At 42.0% G+C, this 22,041-nt stretch overlaps 1 protein-coding gene across 1 annotated transcript in view; it reads left to right on the top strand.

Annotated features, from left to right (window-relative positions):
* The window catches only part of HCN1 (hyperpolarization activated cyclic nucleotide gated potassium channel 1), a 303,766-nt gene extending 287,982 nt beyond the window's left edge, over window positions 1-15,784 (top strand). Inside the window, exons 7-8 of the mRNA XM_037038480.1 lie at window positions 6,953-7,117; window positions 10,311-15,784. Coding sequence (XP_036894375.1) covers window positions 6,953-7,117; window positions 10,311-11,209 — 1,064 coding nt within the window. The 3' untranslated portion in view covers window positions 11,210-15,784. The remainder of the gene's footprint in view (window positions 1-6,952; window positions 7,118-10,310) is intronic.
* The last annotated feature ends 6,257 nt before the right edge of the window (window positions 15,785-22,041 follow it).

Here is a 22,041-nt window from a genome sequence, read left to right as displayed (position 1 = left end):
AACTCATTGTAATCTCTTGAGACAGGCAAAGAAAAGAAAAGGGAAGGTAGAGGCTTTTAACGAAATGGAATGGAACAAACATCTAATAAGAGATGTGTAGGAGTCAGATGCTTGTGGGCTGAACAGCACAGTCTCTGAGGTAGGGGGTACACAGCAAACCGTCTCAGCAGGGTCCGAGGCTGACAGGGCAAGCGCGAATACCCCGTCAGAAGCCACAGTGATTCCAGTGGCCCAAAAGCCACTTCAGAGATGCACCGTCCCCATAACTCATACCTTAGTTTGTTCTTTTGAAAATTGTATTTATTTATTTTTAGAGAGAGGGGAAGGGAAGAAGAAAGAGAGGGAGAGAAACATTAATGTGTGGTTGCCTCTCATGCACCCCCTGACTGGGGACCTGGCCTGCCACCCAGGCATGTGCCCTGACTGGGGATCGAACTGGTAACCCTCTGGTTCACAGGCCCACACTCAGTCTGCCAAGCTAAACAAACCAGGGCTCATACCTGACTGTCAATCTCCCCACAGAAGGTGCAACGAAGCCTATGAGTCACCGTCCAATAGAAAGCCTCCCCACTGGGAAGAGCCCTCAGCTGGGCCATTGTGTGGGCTGCTTCCCCGGGACATAGATGACCATCTTTGCGATGGACACATTAACCTTGGTTGAACCTGTTCTCACAGACGGATATTCAAAGTCATGTGATAAAAGCTTACCTACCAACTTGTGCACACAAAAATTATACTGTTTCTAACCAGTGGTATAAAAGGAGCTACCGGCCAATATCAGAACCAGTTTGATGAAATGAGATTTTCTCTGCCTGTCAATGTTTTGCTCAATCGTTTTCCTTAATAACCTCTATCTTATCCTCAGTCACAGGACAGACACCCTCTTAGGGACTTTTTTTTTACATTAGAGATGCCTCAGCACCTTTCAAATCCTTGTGAAGCTTCGTTTTGCAGAGGTTCTTGGCGGAGGACACTGGTTCCGAGTACTACAGGCATCTCTCTATCACCTCACACCCCAAATTGTTACCAGCACTTCTCTACAAACTTCTAGTTTAACTTCCCTCTCAGTTCATTTTATTACCCAGCTGTAGATGGATATTCTTGTGTCATAAAGCAAACGATTTGAAGGAGAGCAAATCTACCTTCTGGAGAAAGAGGCTGAGTGACTTCGCCATTCAGGGCACGATATTGGGAGGGCTAGCACCCACTGGGGTATGCCACCAGACTGCCTGTCCTCAGACAGTACTTTATGCACAAATGCCTTCCTTAAGAGCCTTGCCATAACGTTGTAGATTAAGACCAAACTTCTCATTTATGGAGAAACATTCGCGACGCCTAGTCAAACTTCCGTGATCCTGAGGTGGCTGTTCCTACAATTCATAAAAACTCCCCTCCCCAGCTCTCCTCTGAACTATGCTCAGGGTGCTGTTTCTTTGGGACCTCCTCCTCTTCCTCCCTATGCTCTCCGTCCCCACGGGCTAAGCCCTGGGATTGCCCCTCAGAGCCTGAGTGAGGCAGGCCCTTCGTGCCACCAAAGGTGTGCAGAACTGCTGTGATGAATGACGGATTATCTGGATGTTAAGATTTTTATGAACATTAAAGTCACCAGCAGACAGTTTAGCTTTGGAATTATTCTCAAGCTGTTTTATGTGTCATACTTGAATTTTTAATAAATTATATACTTTTTGAGGCAGAATTGATGTCTCTCATTTATTTTGTAGTCCTATATTTTTTTTGAAGGTGCTGGTTACAGGAAAATCATCTGTTGACTTAAACTGCAACTATCGCTCCATTTCCATTTCTTTTTGCTACCTTTTCCCAATTTTCCTTAAGGAACCCTGGTTTAGACATATGTCTGGCAGCTACAAGACTTCATTTTCAAAAAAACGTTTCATTAGTATCCCCTGCGAACTAGTTAGGCATGTGGTCTCACGCCCCACTGCACACTAACTAAATCCTATTTTGTTTTGTTTTGTTTTGTCTTTTTTAAAACAAGATACGTGTGAGTCTTGTGCATATTAAAGTATGGAATACCCTGCACTGAAGAATCTGGTCTGTATCAGTTGACCATTAACTTTCATGTTAAAGTCAAAGAAACATCTATTTCAATCTCTATTTTATTATTCATGTGTGCGTGTGCATATGTGTGTGGGAAAGAGAAAGAGGGCACCAGAGCAAAAACTGGGAGACAATTCCTTCTTCTTTCATTCTCCTTCTCCTTCTCCTCCTCCTCCTCCTCCTCCTTCTTCCTCTCCCGCTTTCTCTTCCCCTCTCTCTTCCCCTCCTCCTCTTCCTCCTCCTCTTCTTCTTGCTATAGTAGACTCACTCAGAAATATCTAGTAAATGTTTTCTATTTAGACTGTTATTTTCACTGTACTTATTTTGGGTAAACATAAGCAAAGCTATCAAGATATTATATCAGAAAAACACACTACAAGTATTTAAGAGTTGAAATTATTTGATGAATTTTTAAAAGCTGGCTGCTTTTTAAAGGCATTTATAATTCAAGGTATTTGATTAACAGTTAAAGAGTTGAGTGTTGGTAGATTTAAAATCAAAAGTAAAGGTTTTTAGGGGTCTGGTGGATTTTTAAAGATGGATAGAAGCAGAGGAATTGAGTTCTTAGCCCACTTAGCTTTGATATTTTTGTTACAGCCACATAACAGGTCCTCTTTAATCTTCTATTTGTCACATGGCCAGTGATGGCTAGTGATGACTGTGTCCCACCTGCTCAATAGATATTCTGGGAATGATTGGGATAGTCCATTGGGTGCTTTAACTTGCCAAGGACAAGCAATATAAATATATAGTAGACATCAGTTTATAAATAGTGTTGAAGAAAGCTGACTTTGTGCAGACATTACTCCATTAAAGTCATAGTGGAATTTTAAGACAGACATCAAAGGAAGGGGACGGGATGAGAGGTTCAGGTGTGGAAAGTATAAACCTTAATGGAACATATACATATCCAACAATAGAAAATATTTGTGTCATAAACCTGTTTATAATCTAGAAAAGGTAAGAGCAATGTAACTTCTGGTAGATGGACCCAAACTCGTCACAAAGATATGATCACTTGGAATGTTGTATTCAAATGGGAGCACCTCGTTTTCTGAAGAATGTTTCCATTCTGATATAAGTCATTCTACTCTTCATTGTCGATTGTTTCATTCACTCCTTTTTCCTTGAACCATGTGATACCGTGGGACTAAACCTATGGTGGGCGCTAGACACTGCAGGTGGGATTGTTGCCCCTTCCACTGAGGACCTTACAGCTGAGAGGAGAGAAATACAGTAAAAACAAGTCCAATAATGGGCTGTAGAGGCTGAAATGCAAGACAGGGAAGGTAGAGAGGATGCACAAAGAAAAATTCTTCCTGGGTTACTTAAGAAAGGGTGTGCATGGGTGTGAAGCCATCATACTTGAGACAAGTCCCAGGAATTGGTGTGGCTGCTTTATGAACAAATTGTTTACCAGAAGGTGGAAGGAGTGAGAGAGGATATATATTTCACAAATTTGGAAGGTTACTTGATATATGAAGCATTACTTTTTTTCTTGATTCTAGCAGGTAGAGCCAAAATCACAGGGAAAACACAGCCAGAAGGAACATAAGGGGTAAAAGAAGGGGACTCCTGGTTGAGGAGTGAGTGCCCGCACTGTGGTGCTGGGTTTCTACTGGGCTCTGGCTTGGTTCATCCTCGTCACAACTTGGCTGATCCATCGCTTGTCTGAGGTGCCACCACCAGGCCACCCCAGCTGACCACCCTCATCCTCTGTTTCAGGACAGATAAAATGACCAAATATACATGGAGAGTTAATGTGTGTTTGACAAGGCAGTAACTTTAGATGATTTGAATAATCTTAAATAACAGGATGGGCAGTAGGAGAGGACACTAATAATTGTGCAAGTGTGACTGTGGCTATAGGAATTGAAATGATCAATTATATCTTTAGGAAAAAAGAGGTATGTTATTTTTTAGAATATGTCTCATGATATATAATCTAGGTACACGTAATTATTCCTTTATATCTATATTTAAAAGTAAGTTATACACAATCTGTATTTCAAAAAATTACAAAAATGTACAATATTTTAAAATACATCAAAGACTACAAAACTTACATCTATTTAATGTTTTATCCTATTTTAGTTTTTTTAGCTCTTTTCTCAAATCCATTTGACACTTAACATGTTTCTTCTGGCCAAGCTCATTACGCAGATGTTCAGCCAGCTGTTGCTATCTCCTGCACCATAGGAGATACTGCTTCACTAGCTCACTAGTACTGGTATGGATTACAAATGCAAATATAAATAAGAAACCCTAACGGTTATATTTTTTCTTGCACATTGTTATGAGACACTGGGTTACAGACCTAAGTAATTTGGGGGAAATAAGTATTTTGATGTATGAGAGAGGTACTTTTATTTTGTGATATCAGGTACAAAAGAAAGAAGCAACGTTGCCTAGGTTACTATGAGCAGTCAGAGTGTAGATTTACCCATAAATTCCGGAAACTCACGTTCGACTCTTTACCTTACAAACGTCTGCTGGGAGTTTGTGATTAGCTCTGAGTTACTGCAGTGCCAACCTCTGTCTTAGAGGCCCAGGAAGTCTTGTCCCAAAATTCTTAAGGCTATTTTCCCTGCCATATGAAATGACTATTCAGGTAGGTGGCAGTAATCTCAGGAGGAAGAAATGTCTAGAATCAGGGTAACTAATGTCAACAAAGATAGCACTGGATACTTGGTCTATCTTGTACCTGAAGAAACTCTAAGTATTCACACAGTATGTTAGGCTGAATTTAGTCTCCTGGACACACACCTTATGATGTTGAAATTGGAAACAGATTTCTCAGGTGGCTGCGATGAGGAGTCAGTTTCCTCCTGAGGAAGTGAAGTAATTTATCCTGTAAAGGCAGGAATTTATCATGTAAAGAAAAACAGGAGAATCCTACCGAATTAAAATTGACACGCAAATCCTCATTACTTTCACACATGATTATAATTTACCAATTTGTATCCAGGTAAATTAACCTATTTCCAAGTAACTTTGCCTGAAGAATCTTCAAGTGGTGATTACGGCACTGGGGGATTCCTAGTTGAGTTCTCAGAGAGTAAACAAGGAAGGACAAAGTAGAAGTATTGAAACAACCAACAGGATGTTGAAAGTATGCCGGGTGACTTTAAAACACTTGAATCTGTAGGCTGCGTTCTTTGCGAGTTCAATTTCATTTTATTTTGTACTTTATTTTACTTTTTTTGTGCAGTAATGTGAGCACCCACAAAAGCTACCTTCTTACCTGATGACTAAGGACTCATCTACATTAGAGAAAATAGTACCCAACCTTCTAGAAACTTCCCCTGTCATTGCCCAGAACGCTCGAAGACATACTTAGCACAGGTACAGACAGCATTTGACAGTTTGATTACGAAGGGAAGATACTCAGCAGGGCATGTGATAGTTTATCACATAAAACTGAGGATTGGAACTTAGTGTGGGCTTTAGGTTTGTCCACTATTGTGGATGTACTCATAAACATTTTAAAATAACTGTCTCTGAGCTCAAAACGCAAAGTGGAATGGGCACAATAATGTTACTGTAGGGTAGCTATCTTTAAAATGTCTTCAAGCAGTGAGGTGACAGGGACAATGTTTAGGAAACAATTACAAAATCCAGTGTAAGAGAAGAAAAGTAGTGGCAAACTAACGTGTATAATTTCTAAGAAGCTTAAAGTCTAGTACAAGATACCAATGACTGAGTTGGTTTTGCTGTCTTCATCCTTTACACAAAAGCACGTGTGCCCACCACATGCAGAATGAATACACAGAAGCTCATGCTCTCCGTACCCCCTAACACAGGACTCTTCACGCAGTAAGTGCGTCTCCAAAACAGTGGAGAGAGAAAATTTTTAAGGAAGAAGGGACTATGCAAAGTGATTTCCGCACTGACTAGTGGCTCTCGTGAATATATGTTCTGTCTTTGTTCTTTCTCACTGAGGAATTATCTAGGAGATGCTGAGAGATAATGGCTGAAGAGTTTTGTGATGGTCATGAACTCAGCCCTTTCTAACTTCTGAGAGGATGTGGTCAGTGTAAGGCCTTACTTAGCCTGTAATGTTTACACAGGTGATCGAAACTCATTTGGTACAATATTTGGTTTGATGATTTAATTCAAATTGGTTGTTTTGAAACTAAAATTTTAAATGATTTTTAATTTTCTTTAAAAAATGACAGTCCATGAGAATTTAATCAATAGGTTTTGGAAAATGAATGTATTGCTGTTATCATTTAGTTAGCTGGCGAATAAGAAAATCCCAATTTGCGAAGGTGCGCTTATTATGTATTGGGAATCTGAATGTTCAAAGAAGGATCCTCCTTAGAAGTTATTTACGTAGAAAGCCCCTCTGTGCACATGGGACAGAAACGTCACGCCGGTCTCCCCGGGAGTGTGCGGACTACCTAGGGCATGTCTGTGCCGCCCCCACCACCGCCGCCGCCGCCACACGGTGCTGCTTCTTCCAAGGACTTTCTCTGCCAGGTTCGGGCCCACTTTGGTTTCTGTTCACAGGACACCATCGGCTTTCCGCCTGTCAGAAGGCATAAAAACTTCCCTCTCGGCATAGTGGCTTCCTGTTCTCAACTCTATCGTGGATTTATTATTCCCTTGCTGCGGCTATTTTGTTATTTCAAGGAAATGGCCTGGACACCCGAGAATAGATAAATCCGTTTCAGCCTTTCCTTGGAATCAGTGCTTCAGTCGTTTAAAAAGAAGACTATTTTTAGATTGAGTCTTGGCAATTGGATGCTTTTAATTGTCAAAAGGAATTCGCTGATAAAATAGTGACTGCTCTTAGCCATTGGTTTCTCACACCATGTGACTGTTTAATTTGTGGAGGCTTTAATGGCGTTTGAAAAAAAAATGACCAAACAAATCTTTCTTGCTTTTGCAGAGATCTGCCTGCTGACCAAGGGACGCCGCACGGCCAGTGTCCGAGCCGACACATACTGTCGTCTGTATTCCCTTTCTGTGGACAATTTCAACGAGGTCCTGGAGGAGTACCCGATGATGAGACGAGCCTTCGAGACGGTGGCCATTGACCGACTCGATCGGATAGGTACTCGCTTTGGCTTTGTCTTCCTCATGCACAGTTTGGATTTAATCTAGTGGCCTGACATAGATTTGCAATCATCAGTCCCAGATGCTAGTTCATAGGCTGCTTGTTAATTAGCATAGAAGTAGCAATTAGCTGTAGCCCTATTTCTGGAAAGATCTGAGGCTCTGTCTTTCTCTTCTAAGTGTTCTAGGTTTATTTACTCATGTCTATTTTCACTAGCTTCCCAATCTGATTTCCCCTGTGATGCCAAAACAATTTGAATCTTCAGGTAAAAAACGATAAAAATTCTATATAGCATTAAAATAGAACTAAAAATACTAATGTATGAGTCTACATTACAAACCATAGTTATCACAAGGATATTTTTTATTGTTAAGAATCAACTTTACATTTTATCCTTATATTAAGAATTGAAAATGTGTGTTAAATAACTGTCTCAGTGGAAACTTCTTGAAATGTTTGTAATGCAGACTCAAGGAAAAAAGCCTTGCTAGAAATATCCTCCATAGATGCTTTACTTTGCAAACATCCATTTATTTTCATCTTCCTGCTCTAAAATAAAAATGTATAAATTGGGCCTTGTTAGTTACACTAGTTTGAAGAGTTGAATAATTGTCATAGTCAAATTAGATCAGATTAGCTTACAGTTAGCTTTCCCAGATATGCTGGGGCATTGTGATGTGAGGTGGGGTATGCATTCATTGTCCACATCCAGATCCTCCTCCCTCCCCTCCCCTGCGCTGCGCCTCCTCTCTGCTTAACTTGACTAACCTTCATATCCCAGTTTAGACCTCCCACTCCCTAACAGGCTGAGTACCCTCCATATGTTCTCCCACACCCCTGGGAAGTTCCTCCATCACAGCCTGCTTTCATTATTGTAATTGCACTGGAGATGCTAAGCTTTGTAAATGTAGAGATCATGTCTAACTCATTATTACATTCACAGTACCTGGTACACAGTGAATATAATTGAAGAGAGGTAGGGAGGGATGGAGGAATCAATGAACTCAGAGGAGATGGGGTTGGGATCACTTGAAAGTAAACAAAGAGGTATTTCAACTGCTTCACTCTTACGAAAGGTAAGGACCTGTGATTGATGTTTTGATATGTGAGCTTTTCTTCTACACTTTGCATCTTTCCTCCCATCTGTATTAGTGGGATAACAGACTGAATAAGGATTGGAAATTAGGACAAATACAGGTGGTACCTGGATATTACCATTTGGCTTAACACACGCATTAGGAATTCACATTGACAACTGAGACATTGAACATGACATAGTACCCTAGGAGGTATTGCTCATAAGATGAGTGAGGACTCCTCAAAGCATCTTTATTAATTTGAAAACAACTTCCTTCATGGTGGTGTGTGAATGTTCATGGAGAGCTAGAGACTAATTTCTGAGAACGTGGATTGTTTTCCTAAATTAGCTCCACATCTTTAGAAAAAGCATTAAAATCAAGATATTTCTATGAAAATACCTGTTTATGTGATACAGTTTCATTATTTTATTACAGTCGATTTTTATAAGACCACATGAAATGGTGTGTAATCAATAATATAGGCAACGGAATTGCTAGTAAAGCATCAAACATTTTCATTTTTAATTCTTACAAAATTCTAATAGTGGATTAAAATTTATAGTATGTTTGTACAAAGTCACAGATACTTTTGTTACAAAATGTTGATAGTTCATTGATTTCAAAGAAATATTATTTTCAATTGTGTGGTCATTTCTTATAAATGTATACTATAGTTAGTTAAGGGAACATACTAAATAAGCATTTATATGTATCACTAGCTGAGGACTGGTTATTCTTTGGGAAAGTATTAGGACAATTCTGCAGAGAGAGATAGGTAACTATCTATCCTGGCATTAATTTAAAATGATTGCAACTTGAAACTAACAGAATTTGAATGTCAATTATACATCAATCTACAACCAGACCCAAAATAAAGTGGGGTAAAAATTATTGCTTTTCCCAATATCAAGTAGATTTTAGCATATACTTTCATTCAAAAAATACTTCTTGTCACTTTAGATGTTGGACTTTACTTAGTGATTTGGCAAATTGATTCACTTTTTAGTTACATGTTCACCTGGGTATTGCTTGATGACTGATGTCATCAAAAGTCACAGATTCTCAGCTACTACTTATTCACATAGTTATTCTGCCAGAGAATGTCTGCCAGTTGCAAACCAGTGCAGGGAAATGGCAGGAAGGAGAGGTACTGGTGACTGAGGCTCTGCAGTGCGCCGAGAGCCGCCACACTAGGCCCTCACGCCTCTCAGAAGGGAAGATTACACAGGGTTCTCCGTCTGGCTGCATATAACAACCCCCTGGGGGACATGGCGGTTACAGTGTCACAGTCTGCACCCCGTTATTCTGATTTAAGTGGAAAAGTACAGATGGAAATCAGTGTGTTTTAAAACTCCAGAGTTGAGAAAAATATGCAGGTAGGGTAGGAAAATCACCCGTCAAAACCAAAGTCCTTTATTTCACCCACTTGCATGTGAGTGTCGCCTGGGGATCTCAGTAACACGCATGTGGTTCAGCCATGGGTGAGGCCAGGAGACTGCATTTCCTCAAGCATCCCCAGGACGCAGATGCGCTGGTCCGGTGTCTGTGATGCATCTATGGTCGCGTTCCCCGTGCTGGTACTTATGAACCACGTTTTCTTGGGCGATGTTCTTACCCTGCCTTTGTCTGCCTCCTTTCCGGTACAATGGGACGTAAACACACCTGCTTCAAGGAGTTGAGGCCAATACAATAAATCTACCTACAGCCTCTTGTAGGGTGCCTGTCACTCCTCAGAGTTCCGTCCCTTTCTTGAAAAGGAAGCTTTCAACCTCAGCCTTCATTCCAGGCCCATCCTGGTGCAAATGCCCTCTCTATGCCCCTCTTCAGGGTAGCTCTCATGCCAAGTGTCTCCATTCCTTTCCTGGCGGCGTGGGTCCTTCCCCCTTAACAGACCTTTCTACTCCACTCACACAGAAAGTTAGATTTCCCAGAATGCCGCAGGGAGCAGGAGGGGCAGGGGCCCCGTTTCCACGTGGGTCTGCAGGTGAGTGCGTGGCTCGGGCACCTCGTCCACGGGGCCCTGACAGCCTCGCTTTCAGGAGCCACTGTCCCCAGAGTCGCCACCCGTCCCTCCTGCGGGTTCTAAGTGCCTGTTTTTCTCTCGCTGACAGGAAAGAAAAATTCAATTCTCCTGCAAAAGTTCCAGAAGGATCTTAACACTGGTGTTTTCAACAACCAGGAGAACGAGATCCTGAAGCAGATCGTGAAACACGACAGGGAGATGGTGCAGGCCATCGCTCCCCTCGGCTACCCGCAGATGACAGCCCCGAACTCCGCCTCTGCGGCGGCCACGCCCACCTCGCGCGCCCGGACGCAGTCGCCGCCCGTGTACTCCGCCACCGGCCTGCCCCATAGCAGCCTGCACTCGCCCAGCCCCAGCACGCAGACCCCGCCGCCCGCCGCCGTCCTCTCGCCCTGCTCCTACACCGCCGCCGTCTGCAGCCCGCCGGTGCAGAGCCCGCTGGCCGCCCGGACTTTCCACTACGCCTCCCCGACCGCCTCCCAGGTGTCCCTCGTGCATCAGCAGCCGCAGCAGCAGCAGCAGCAGCAGCAACAGCTCCCGCAGCCCCCGCCCCCGCAGCCCCGTCCTCAGTCCCCGCAGCCGCAGACGCCCAGCAGCTCCACGCCTAAGGCCGACGCGCACAAGAGCACGCAGGCTCTGCACAACGCCAGCCTGAGCCGGGAGGTCAGGCCCCTCTCCGCCTCGCAGCCCTCGCTGCCCCACGAGCTGTCCAGCCTCATTTCCAGACCTCATCCCACGGTGGGCGAGTCCCTAGCCTCCATCCCTCAGCCCGTGACGGCTGTCCACGGCACGGGCCTGCAGGCGGCTGGCAGGGGCACCGTGCCCCAGAGAGTCACCCTGTTCCGACAGATGTCCTCGGGAGCCATTCCTCCCAACCGGGGAGTCCCTCCTGCCCCCCCTCCACCAGCGGCCCCTCTTCAGAGAGAGTCCTCAGTCTTACACACAGACGCAGACGCGGAGAAGCCACGATTTGCTTCGAATTTATGATCCCTGCTGATCCTCGAAGCAGACTCTAATAAACTGAGCGTGGTCTGAGATCTTATTTTATTCTATCTCCTGATACATCCCTGTAGCCTACTATGAAGAGATATTTTAGACAGCTATGGCCTACATGCAAAATGTAAAAAATATATATATGTATACATATACTATTAAATATATATCTAAAATCCCAAGAGAAGTTCAAAGACTTGTTTAGCATTCAGTGTTACATGTCTTCCTTACTTTAAATCATCAAAAGGTTTAAAATGTTGTAAGATTATTTATTTGTGATCTACCTTTACTCAATTCCTTTGATATCTGTATTCCTTGTTTTTACGAGGAGTTCTTGGATTCAACACAAACAAAACTCTGATTTTAAAAAGGCAACTCAAGTGAGCACCAATCAAAACTTCTTCCTTTCACTCGCTGTGTCTCCGCATCCAAATTGTTAATTGTTAATTCTGGAGGATTATATAATGCCCCCTTTTCTAGATCTAAATTCTATTTTGGTGCTTTCAATTTTGAATTAGGTTCAAGAACAATTATACATGCTTGGCCACAGTAGGAGACTAGCATTACCCCTGTTACGAATATCTCTAACCTCAAACATGTTCATCGATCTTTCAGAAAGCGAGGGCATATGTCTCTTTATGTGTTATTGGACTTTTACCAAGACTCAATCAATGTTAATTGTAAATAACTTTTTCCACCCCATAAAAATAGCTACTCTGTGCTGTGTGAAGGTCAAAGTCATCGTCTAAGAATTTAGTTTTATTGCTTCACTTCAAAACTTAGAGTTTTAAATTTTACAAAACCTAATTGTGATGATTATTCAAATGTAATGCAATGGCTTGAAACCTATAATGTTATTTTAACCTGCAATGTTTTATGCAAAATTGTATGCTCGATTCTACAAATTGCTTGTATTACACCAAAACCCATTACTTTTCTTCCTTCTTTCCATAATCAAGCATCTGAGAATAGTCCCTGCATGCTTTTTGGGGAAAAAAAAATAGGTTCGAAGCAGTCATTATAGGGAAAGGCTTATAGCATTTCTCATTTCTAGAAAAGTATAACAATTTCATTAATTGCCTATCTTAAAATCCCTATAAGGCTGACTTGGATTTCTGACTTAAGTCTAGAAGTGAGGTTTTCACTTTCATTTAAGATTATTACTATTATTGTTATTATTGTTTAAATAATGATTCGTAAACCACAGCTTGATTTGGAGTTGCTGGTGTGTTCTGTCTTCACTGTAGTTGGAAGTTTACCACGGTGTTAATTTAAAGAAATAAACACTTACAGCATCTTGTCTGTTTGGGAACACACATTTTGCTCTGTGTATATTGTAACTAAGTGGTTAGGACATCGTAAGGCCTGTGGCGATAACGTAGCCCTGAGACAGGGTTTGGTACTTTAAATGGGCTGAGAAAAGCATAGACATGGTGATGGAGAGCAGGGTCAAACTGAATGTGAGCACTGTTTGTTTGTTTCTTTGTCTGTTTCCTTAACTCTTTCCATGATCTGGGAGCTCCTTCTTCTTCTGAAAGGAGTCCCTTAGTAATGATCTGTGCCTGATGCATCCCACGAATGTGGGGGGTGACTGGAACGCAATTGGAAGATTCCAAATAACCAACTTCTGTAAATACCCCAAGTTGAGAGAAGGACCTGAAGTGGAGGTCTTCAGTCTTTTTGGCACTGGCGGTATTTGACACTTACGAAGAACTTAAACAAGATTGCACATGCCGTGGGGAGGGCCTCCCAGATAGACTTGAGGACAGAACCCCAAAGCGAAAGCAAAAACTCTAAACTGGATCCATGCTGCCTGTTATGCCTTTTATGGGGAAAATATCACCTACAATACCAAAATGAGTTATTATGTTTAATTTCTACCAGATCCCAGCTTGAGTGGATCAGCGGAGCTAGTCCGTGCAACGTCATGGTGATCGTGTGGTAACAGAGGAGGGCGTGTCAGGAATGGGGTAAGAAGGAGCTTGTTCAGTCTGCCTAGAATCTATGGGAAAACCGCAAGACCATTTACATATCAGTACAAAAATCCTTTATTTTATTAAGAGATTGAGATTTAACTTCAATTTATTAAGATCATGTATTGATCCTTTAAATTATTAAAGGTTTACATTTGATAGGACTAATGGGTTTGGTAGTGAAATATTTTTATATAATATATAAATTTTTGGTTTTTTATTTCAAGGACTATTGAGAAACATAAGCAGAATTGAATTGCATGGTCTTTCAGTACAATCATAAAATTTGTATTCCCTTTGTAATAGAATGGTCAAAAAGCTAAGGTTTATATGTTAAACTCATGAAGTGGTACAGGGTAAATCATATACATATGTATGTATAAATATATTCTTAGGTTAAGAACAAATTGACTCACATTCCTGTAATATGAAAGTCAATTGCTAGTTGAAAAGTGACCTTTTTCTCTGTACATAGCTAAACCCATGGGTATGGAGTTTTAATCTGTACAGAAAGAAATGTATTATTGAAGAGATTGGTCCTGCTGCTGGGAAAATAGTAGGCCAGCTGATTCTTACAACAATTGTATGATCAGGGATGAGTTAGAGAATTTCTTTTGTCTTTGCTCAAAGCCATACATATATAAATATATAAAGATTATTAATAAATTCAACAAAATTAAACTAAAATCACGAATATTTTATTTTATTCATATAATCAGCACAGATTTGACTCTGTCTTTCTATCTGAACATCATGAAGTTTCCAGGATGGCTCATTCTCGATAATCATAATTAATTATAGATATTCATTCCGTATGTAACTGTGGAAAGACAGGAATTCAAATAGAATATGAGTTTCCCAATTAGTCCTGTGTTTTCGTCTGCATAGTACAAGTTGAGGTTTTTATAAATTCTGTTTCCTGTAGTTCCTTAGCATATGGTTGTCCAATCTCAGACATGTCTGTGGTATCATTGAATACGAGGATGGGAAACAATTGCACGACCCTGCATGAACCTAAGTCTGCTTGACCACCCAGTTCAGAACAGCCTGTAGGACCTGCAGCTGAACCGAGTATTCTCAACCGTGGTTTATCTCTCCTTCGTAACGGCGAATCTCATTTGGGAGTTCACTGAAACTCATTGGAAGCCCTGTTTTCTTAATTCACAATCTAGTTTGCCATCACTGTTTGCAATCAAACAAAATGTGGGTGTTTTTACATGTGGCTCGTGATTGTCTCTGAAGGTCTCCTTCAGAGAGCCTTTAGACATGCACAGCTTCCCAACTCAAACTCTTCACGTGCTAAAGTTCTGTGATAATTTACCTAGGAAGATCTAATACCTGTAAAGCTTTACATAACCTGTTTATAGTAACACTTACTATTTGGGATTCTTTTGCATAGTTCTTTTCAAATGGATGATTGTTTACTTGACATAACCTTCTGTCTTTCTGTCTGTGAAGAAATGGCCAGTCTAAAGTAATTCCTGCCCTTACCCCAGCAAAACATACTTCTCAAGGCACATGCTTCTTTGATGGAAAAAAAAGAGCAAGGTTTCTTGCAAGAAAAGTTGTGACATTTCTAACAATGTTGTAGCCTCCCCAAATTATGAAGTATCCCCAGACTTATGTAACAGAAAGAAACCAGGAACTTGGAAACTTTGAAAAGTGGCTTTATTCATTTATTTTATATCTGAGAGCCAGAAAAATTAGGGAGATTAGCCACCAGACAAAACAAAAGTCACTTCACATCTCAGTTCTTAAACACTTCTAGTCTCATCTTTATACAGCAACACAACTCAACACCTCTACCTGCCCCCGCACCAGGAACTGTGGTGGCATCCACAGGAGCTAGGGGCCCCGGCATTCATAAGAAAGGTAACTTTGCTGACAATACGCTTTGGAAAACAATTCAAGAACAGTGCATGTGAAAAGGGGAAGTGACATTGGAGGAGAGCAAATGGGTCTTTGAAAGGGCTTCCCATATTCGTTTTGACAGTGGAGAGTGTCATAGCGCTAGTTCTGAAGAACAAAGGGGAATCTGACGCACCAGAGTTTACGAAGATTCACCTTTAGGAAAGGTGACCTAGAATTGGGTTTATTGTGGAGGGGCTGATTTTTTTGTCATCACTTAGTAAGTATCCCGTGCTCCTTACTTTCCTTTTGGCATATTCATAGATCTGTCAGTCTCTTTAAAGGTGTTTCTTATGGACCTTTTTAACAATGTACTTAATAATCTCCTTGTTTGCTGTGACGAATCCTGTCAAGTGATCCTGTAATTTTTTTTATAGGGGAGCTAAGAATGTGTGCCTGAAGCAAAGACAGGCATTCCAAATGAAGCCACAAAATTTTCATAAGTAGCATATTAAAAAATGAGGTGGAATTAGTTTAGAATGTCAATGGAAATGGAAAGGTAAAGGAGGAGGCTGTAGGTTATAAACATTCAGTTTCAACATCCTAGAACTATAGGAAATGTTGGGAAGTAGGAAAGTTTTTGAAAAACATCAAGACATTTTTATATCGACTTTTTTAGAGCCAGTCTTCCCTTTCTGACCTACAGATATTAACAATAGCACCAATGTAAATCCTGGGCACTTCACTTTTAAAAAATGTGACTGTTTTGGAAAGGGGAAGGTATAGATTCAACTAAGATTGTGAAAAGGCTGGAAAATGTGGCCTATTCAGAAATCAGAAACAACCAGAGGCCGTTTGTCAAAGCAGAGCGAAGCAAACCTACCCACAGACAAAGAAGGCTCTGCAGGAGGGGAATCGGAGGGTGTTCGGGGCAGGCGCGGGGCCAAGGAGCTTTTGTGGCTCCCAGCGCTCTCGCTACGTGGGGCTGTCGTCGTCCTTATTTCCCAGAACCTAAACGTCCGAACCCAACTCCGGCCATGCGCACTCATGCCATCAAAGATGTGTATCTTCTCATGTACTTGCAGGAGCAGGATTCTTTATGTAAAGAGTTTCCGTCAGCAGGTACCAATGCCTCCAGATTGTGAGTTTGTATGGAGAAAATAAAAATTAAAAAGATTTCTGATAGTACTGTGTACTAGTATTTATACATTAATTTTTATTATTTTACTATAAATACCTTTTTGTTAAGTCTCATTCATATAATATAGAAGACATTATAGGTATTAATTTAAAGAGGTGTTATTCCATCAATGACTCATTCCAGGAGAGTAATGGGGCTAGTGTAAAATATGACGTATCAGAAGAGGGCATTGAGCCCTGGCTGATGTGGCGCAGTGGATTGAGTGCCGGCCTATGAACCAAAGAGTCACCAGTTCGATTCCTAATCAGAGCACATGCCTGGGTTGCAGGCCAGGTCCCCAATAGGGGGCATGCAAGAGGTAACCACACATTAATATTTCTCTCTGTCCCTTTTTCCCTCCCTTCCTCTCTTTCTAAAAATAAATAAATAAAATCTTTTTTTTTTAAAGAGGGCATTGAAAGGGCCAAGAACCATTGTCCTCAATGCCGATGTGAACAGGGACTTGTGCTGCACTGTCTGTCATTGTCTCACTGCTGCAGAGAGACCCCAATGTTCATATTAGAGTGCTTCTTATAATAGAAGGACGGCATCAGGGATAAGGAGAATGCATAAGAAAAGGCAGCAGAAGGAAAAATTATCAAATTAACTAAAAAATGTTTCGTTGGACTCCATTTCCTACAGGTTTCTCATCATCTACTTCATAAAATTTGAAATGCAGGTATGGTAATTGAAAATGACCCAAGAGCCCTGACTGGTGTGACTCGTTTGGTTGACCATTGTCCCACAAAGTGAAAGGCCACCAGTTCAATCCCTGGTCAGGGCCCAAACGAGAGGCCACCAGTAGATGTTTCTCTCTCACATCGATGTTTCTCTCCCTTTCTGTCTCCCTACCATCCCCCTCTCTAAAAAATAAATTTCAAAAAATGATCTAAGAGTAGAAGGAAGATGAGCCTTATTTTGCAATAATTCACCCATCAGCCTTGAAGACTGCCCAGTAAGTAGTAGCTGGTTCTTTGGGCAGCCGGAAGAGCCACCTGAATGCTGATGTCTAGAGAGTGTCCACTGGTCCTTTTATCCATGGTATTTCTCACAGGGGGCTTGGAGTTTATGCTGCTTATTCTCTCCATGCTGTTTCATTTGTGTCTGTCATTTTTGTTATACAGGTTACCTTAGAGGTTCAAGCTCAGTAAGGCATTATTAGTTTTGTGTGTAATTTAGATGACCCATTGATTCATTAAATTCATTCCTCGAGCACCTACGGTGTGGACATGTTCCAGCTGATGTAGAGGTGGCTGTGAACACGAGGGAACACATGCCTTCCTGAAGCTTGTATCCTTCTAGAAAGAAAGATATAATAAATAGATAAATAGATGGATAAATAAATAAATAAGATGGTGCAGAGGGTGAAAAATATATCTTTGGAGGGAACCGATGGAGAGAAGAGAGGGAAGGGCATATGAAGAGTGAGAATTAGGGAGCATTTGCTCATTTAAGTGGCACGAGCAGGGAGGTCTTCAATAAGTTGATCCTTAACAATGACCAAGGAGTCTCGCGATCCCTGTCACATGGTGCGCTCCTGTGCCTCGCTGCTGAGAGGAGGTGAATGCACCTGCAGCACCAGTGTCCCCTGCCAGGGTGGCGGAAGTGCAGAATCCTGAGCCCTACCCTGCACATTCTGGCAATAGTCACATTTTTAACAAGATCCCTGAATAATGCCCATGTAAATTAATTTTTGAGAAGTGGGTACAGTGCTAGCAAAGCCCTTGGAAATGTCAATAAGTTTTAAGGGCATTTTTAGGTCACTTTCAGGTGCAAGGACACTTCTGGGGATGACAAGTCGATATTGGGCATCACGGCGTGAATGCCAGAGAAGCACGGCTGGATGCTTGTGAAAGGCCAGTAAGACAGATTTTCTTCAGATGACTCCAGGAAGGGGAGAAAACTCCGTGGGAAGTGAGCTCGACTCCACAGGAGAAAACATGTGGGAGGCACTTTAACAGCTGGAGTATGCCAGAGAAAGATGCTAAGGGGGGTTGCTCAGAGTGATGGGGGCGTATTGATTGGCACTTAGCTGATGGAGAAACCAAGCTTTTATCACCTTAGGACGGGAGGGAGCTGGTCTCCTCCCCTTTCCCAGGAACTGGGAGGCCAGAGAGCTATTCTGCAAGTGTGCCCTCCAAAGAGGAGGAGGTAATTCTGGAAAGCACAAGCTCTCCATCTCGAAGGAGACAGAAAGGATTTATAACTGCAATTCTTAAAGTAAAGTAACCACCCTAGAGAAAGCATGATTGGAGGGGCAGAGGGGGCTGGATTTTATCATATTTTGGCTGGAACAAATAGTAAATCCTTTTCTCAATGTTGCATTTTCTGAGAAAAGGTTTGGGTAGGGCCTGGTGTCATTCCAAGGAGATGGGCTTGGGCAATAGAAGCCACTCTGGAGTTTGGTCAAGTCTCTTAGTGAGAGGTTAAGGGGCTGCTTTATAGTCACTCAGGCTGAGAATTTAGAAGCTCTTAGGAAGAACTTGAAACTGAGGACAAGCCACCAATTAATAACTTTACCTGGAACCACCCCTAGCCTTCCTCAGTCACTCTGCCTTTTCCAGGCTGCCTCCTGGTGCTTGTTCATTTGAAACAGAGGAGGAAATTAATATGAGCTCTTTAGGTGTTACCAGCTCCTCATTTTATTGGGGATGAATCTTGACATCGTAGCTGGCAATGCTCCTTGATCTCACATCAGGAGATGTGAGATTGCTTTTCGTAACATTTTTATAAGGCTAACAGTACTTGCTATCATTGTAAAAATAAGTGATTTTGGTCAATGTTTTGTAAATGAGCTTTGTCCATGTGTACATACATAACTACTGTGCTTAGAAAATCTGGCTAAAAAACCCACTCTACCACTTACTAGGTACCCACGATGGGGTTATATAATCTTGATCTATTTCAGTGCCCATAATTGGAAAAGGAAAATTGAAATACTTTCTGTTGTATAGGGTGGTCACGAGGATAAATGAGATAAACTTTGCAGAAAGTCTATCCCAGCTCTTGGCTCCCACCAAACATTACACGTGCAATTAATGGAATTTTCTAAGTCCTGCTGAAGTATGAATGAGGTGGGTTTGGTACCTCACTCCCTCCCAGCTTTCCAGTGGAAGGAGCCCTGTGTGCAACCCTCTTTTTCCAGAAGAATTCAGGCCTCTACCCACTCCAACATTTCGCAGGGCCCCAAACCTCCAGGTGTTTGGCAGCTGGTGTTTTAAGATGCTCGCTGTGAACAGCTGATGACCATGTAAGGCGGTCTTCCTGTTGCCAATCAGTGCAACCACTGAAGTGGCTGCTTTCTCCTGTAAAAGGTAAAAGAGCAGGAGGGCAACGTTCCTGCCCTGCACTCCGGCCCCAGCACAACCCTCCAGGAGACAATACAGAAATGGGAGCAGAAGCCTACTCTTCACATATACCTTGTAACGGCGTCCTGAAGCCTTGTGCATGAGAGGCCAGGCCCTGGACAAGAAGCCACGTAGCTGAAGTTGACAATGACTAAAACGTGCATGGTCACACACACACACGGGTTTGCTCACGCCTAGGGAGCCTTGTCCTAGTGACTTCGAGGAATAGGCAGGTTTCCGAAAGACACCACACACAAGCAGTTTCCTCTTTGCCGTACTGAACTATGACAGTGTCTGTGACTGTTTGAAGTCCTGAGAATAGTGGCAACTGTGTGACTGAACCTCTGCAAAGTTCTAAGTGTCATTGAGGTCCTCTGGCATAAAGCAACCATCCCGCTCCTGAGAACTCAGCCTCTGCCCTTCCCTCTCCTTCCAATTCAGGCTCCTTGCTGGGCAGGAAGATCGTGGGAGGAGATACAGGGCCAGTTTTTAAACCCTGATACTTTAAAATCACCTACTACAATCACAAGACCGTAATCTCTTTTGGGTTTGTAGGTTCACAGAAAACCAGCGAGGCTCCCTGCTTAAAGCTTTGTTCCCAGCAGAAGCTGAGATCTAACTGCTCCCTATACCTTTGTGATTTATGGGGGCGGGGGGCAGGGCGGGGGGAAAGTCAGGGAAAAACCCCACCTCAGGTCAGAGGACTTTTCTGTCACCGTGATGCACATTGTTGTTAGAGATTTGTAGGCAGGTGATAAAGCACAGGACTCAAATAATCAAAGGACTGTAAAGTCTGAAAACGGAAGCTACCAGGGGTTTAATCAGATGCTTGACCCAGAACCGTTTATTTCATGCACCGTTTATTTTGCTTTTGGAGAAGTTTTAACAGATTTGAGGGAAAACAGAGCTCTGTTAGGGCAGAAAGAGAAATCGTTATTTATTTATTTATTCTTTAAAATAAATAAATAAATAAATTTATTTTGAATAATAAATAAATAAATAAATAAATAAATAAATGTTTGAAATAAAATATGTTTATTTTAAATAAATACCTTTAATTATATATTTAATTTATTGGTGACCCCCAATACATTCAATATTTTTTAAAATTGATAGGCCTGTTTTAAATTTTATGATAAAAATGAATCTTAACTCTAACTCGTTCTATCGGCAGCCCCACATGAAGTGCCAACCTAGGTATGAGGCGCCACGCCCAGTCCCCTCTTCAACAACTTACAATACCCATGGAGATAAACCACTGGGATAATTAACACATGAGCAAACTTATCAGAAACTACTCTAGAAAGTAGCCGTGCATTAGAACCACTAACAGAGATGATGCTAGAACCTGTCTCCCAGGGATCCAGGTTGAGTTGATTTGGGATATCACCTGGGCACTGAGATTTTAAATTCCCCCCCGCCCCAAGATTCTAAGGTGAAGCCAGAATTGAGAACCATCACTGCTGGACCTTTTAAAAAGAAAGTTACCTCCAGGTGGAGAAATCACAGGAAATTTCCGACAGGTGGTGTTCTTTCCATCGACAGCCTATCAAAGGGGGCTGAAGGGCCAGAGAGGACTCGGGCATGCAGAGACGTGTAGGGAACATCACAAACGTGGGCAGTTTGGCAAAGAGCAAAGTGGATTGCTCTTTGCCTTTCTAAGGCAAGAAAGTAAAGTGGATTTATTGATCAATGGCTAGAACAAGAGAGGTGAGCAATTTTACCACCAGCTGTGTATGAGTGGTACTCTTTCTTATGCTGTTGACCTCAGTGGCAGGTATGAGTGATATATTATTCAAATTGTACCTGTGATCGACTTCCTAGATGGCTCCAACCCTTTTTCCTGTATCCCATCATTTTCAAGGCCTACTATTAAAATTTACCATTTCTCTTTTGGAACCCTGTCCAGTCACATTCTATAAAGCCCCAAAGGGCCAGCTTAAAAATAATTAGAAAGCACATTAAAGCAGAAACAGGCCCTGCCAGGGGAGGCCCTCCTAGGCCAGGGAGCATCTGACCTCCATGATAAGCAGAAGCCCAGCCAAGACCAGAACAACCATCCATCTTTCTCAATCCAGTTACTAGCCTGCAGAACTGTGCTATATAAATGGCTGCAGTGTAAACTGTTAAGTTTGGAGGTTGTTTTACATCAGAAACTAGTAGATCAGGTCTCGTCTTCCTCACTCCAGTGACTGATCCAAGGGGTCCACCAAGCTAGGTCAAAGGTAGTTCTTCCTCGGAACGTTTTCAAGTGGAACTTGTAGAGAGAGACGGTCCCTTTGCCTTGTGTTGCCAAGCAGGAAGTGTATGAGCACAGAACTTTCTGCACCCTGGTTTTCTACTGCATGAAGAAAACTGTCTGCAGGAATAAAAAGAATAACTCATAAATACAAGGAAATGGGAGCAAGAGACAGAAAGAGTGAGAAGTCCCTTTTTGACAGTCTATCCATCTACAATTCAAAGTTTCCTGTGAAGCCA

The sequence above is a fragment of the Sturnira hondurensis genome, unplaced genomic scaffold, assembly GCF_014824575.4.
Source record: "Sturnira hondurensis isolate 20B ecotype Veracruz unplaced genomic scaffold, ASM1482457v3 Scaffold0024400, whole genome shotgun sequence".
In the NCBI taxonomy this organism is placed as follows: domain Eukaryota; kingdom Metazoa; phylum Chordata; class Mammalia; order Chiroptera; family Phyllostomidae; genus Sturnira; species Sturnira hondurensis.
Note: the sequence above shows the minus strand (reverse complement) of the source record. Positions and strands in the feature narration are given on the sequence as shown.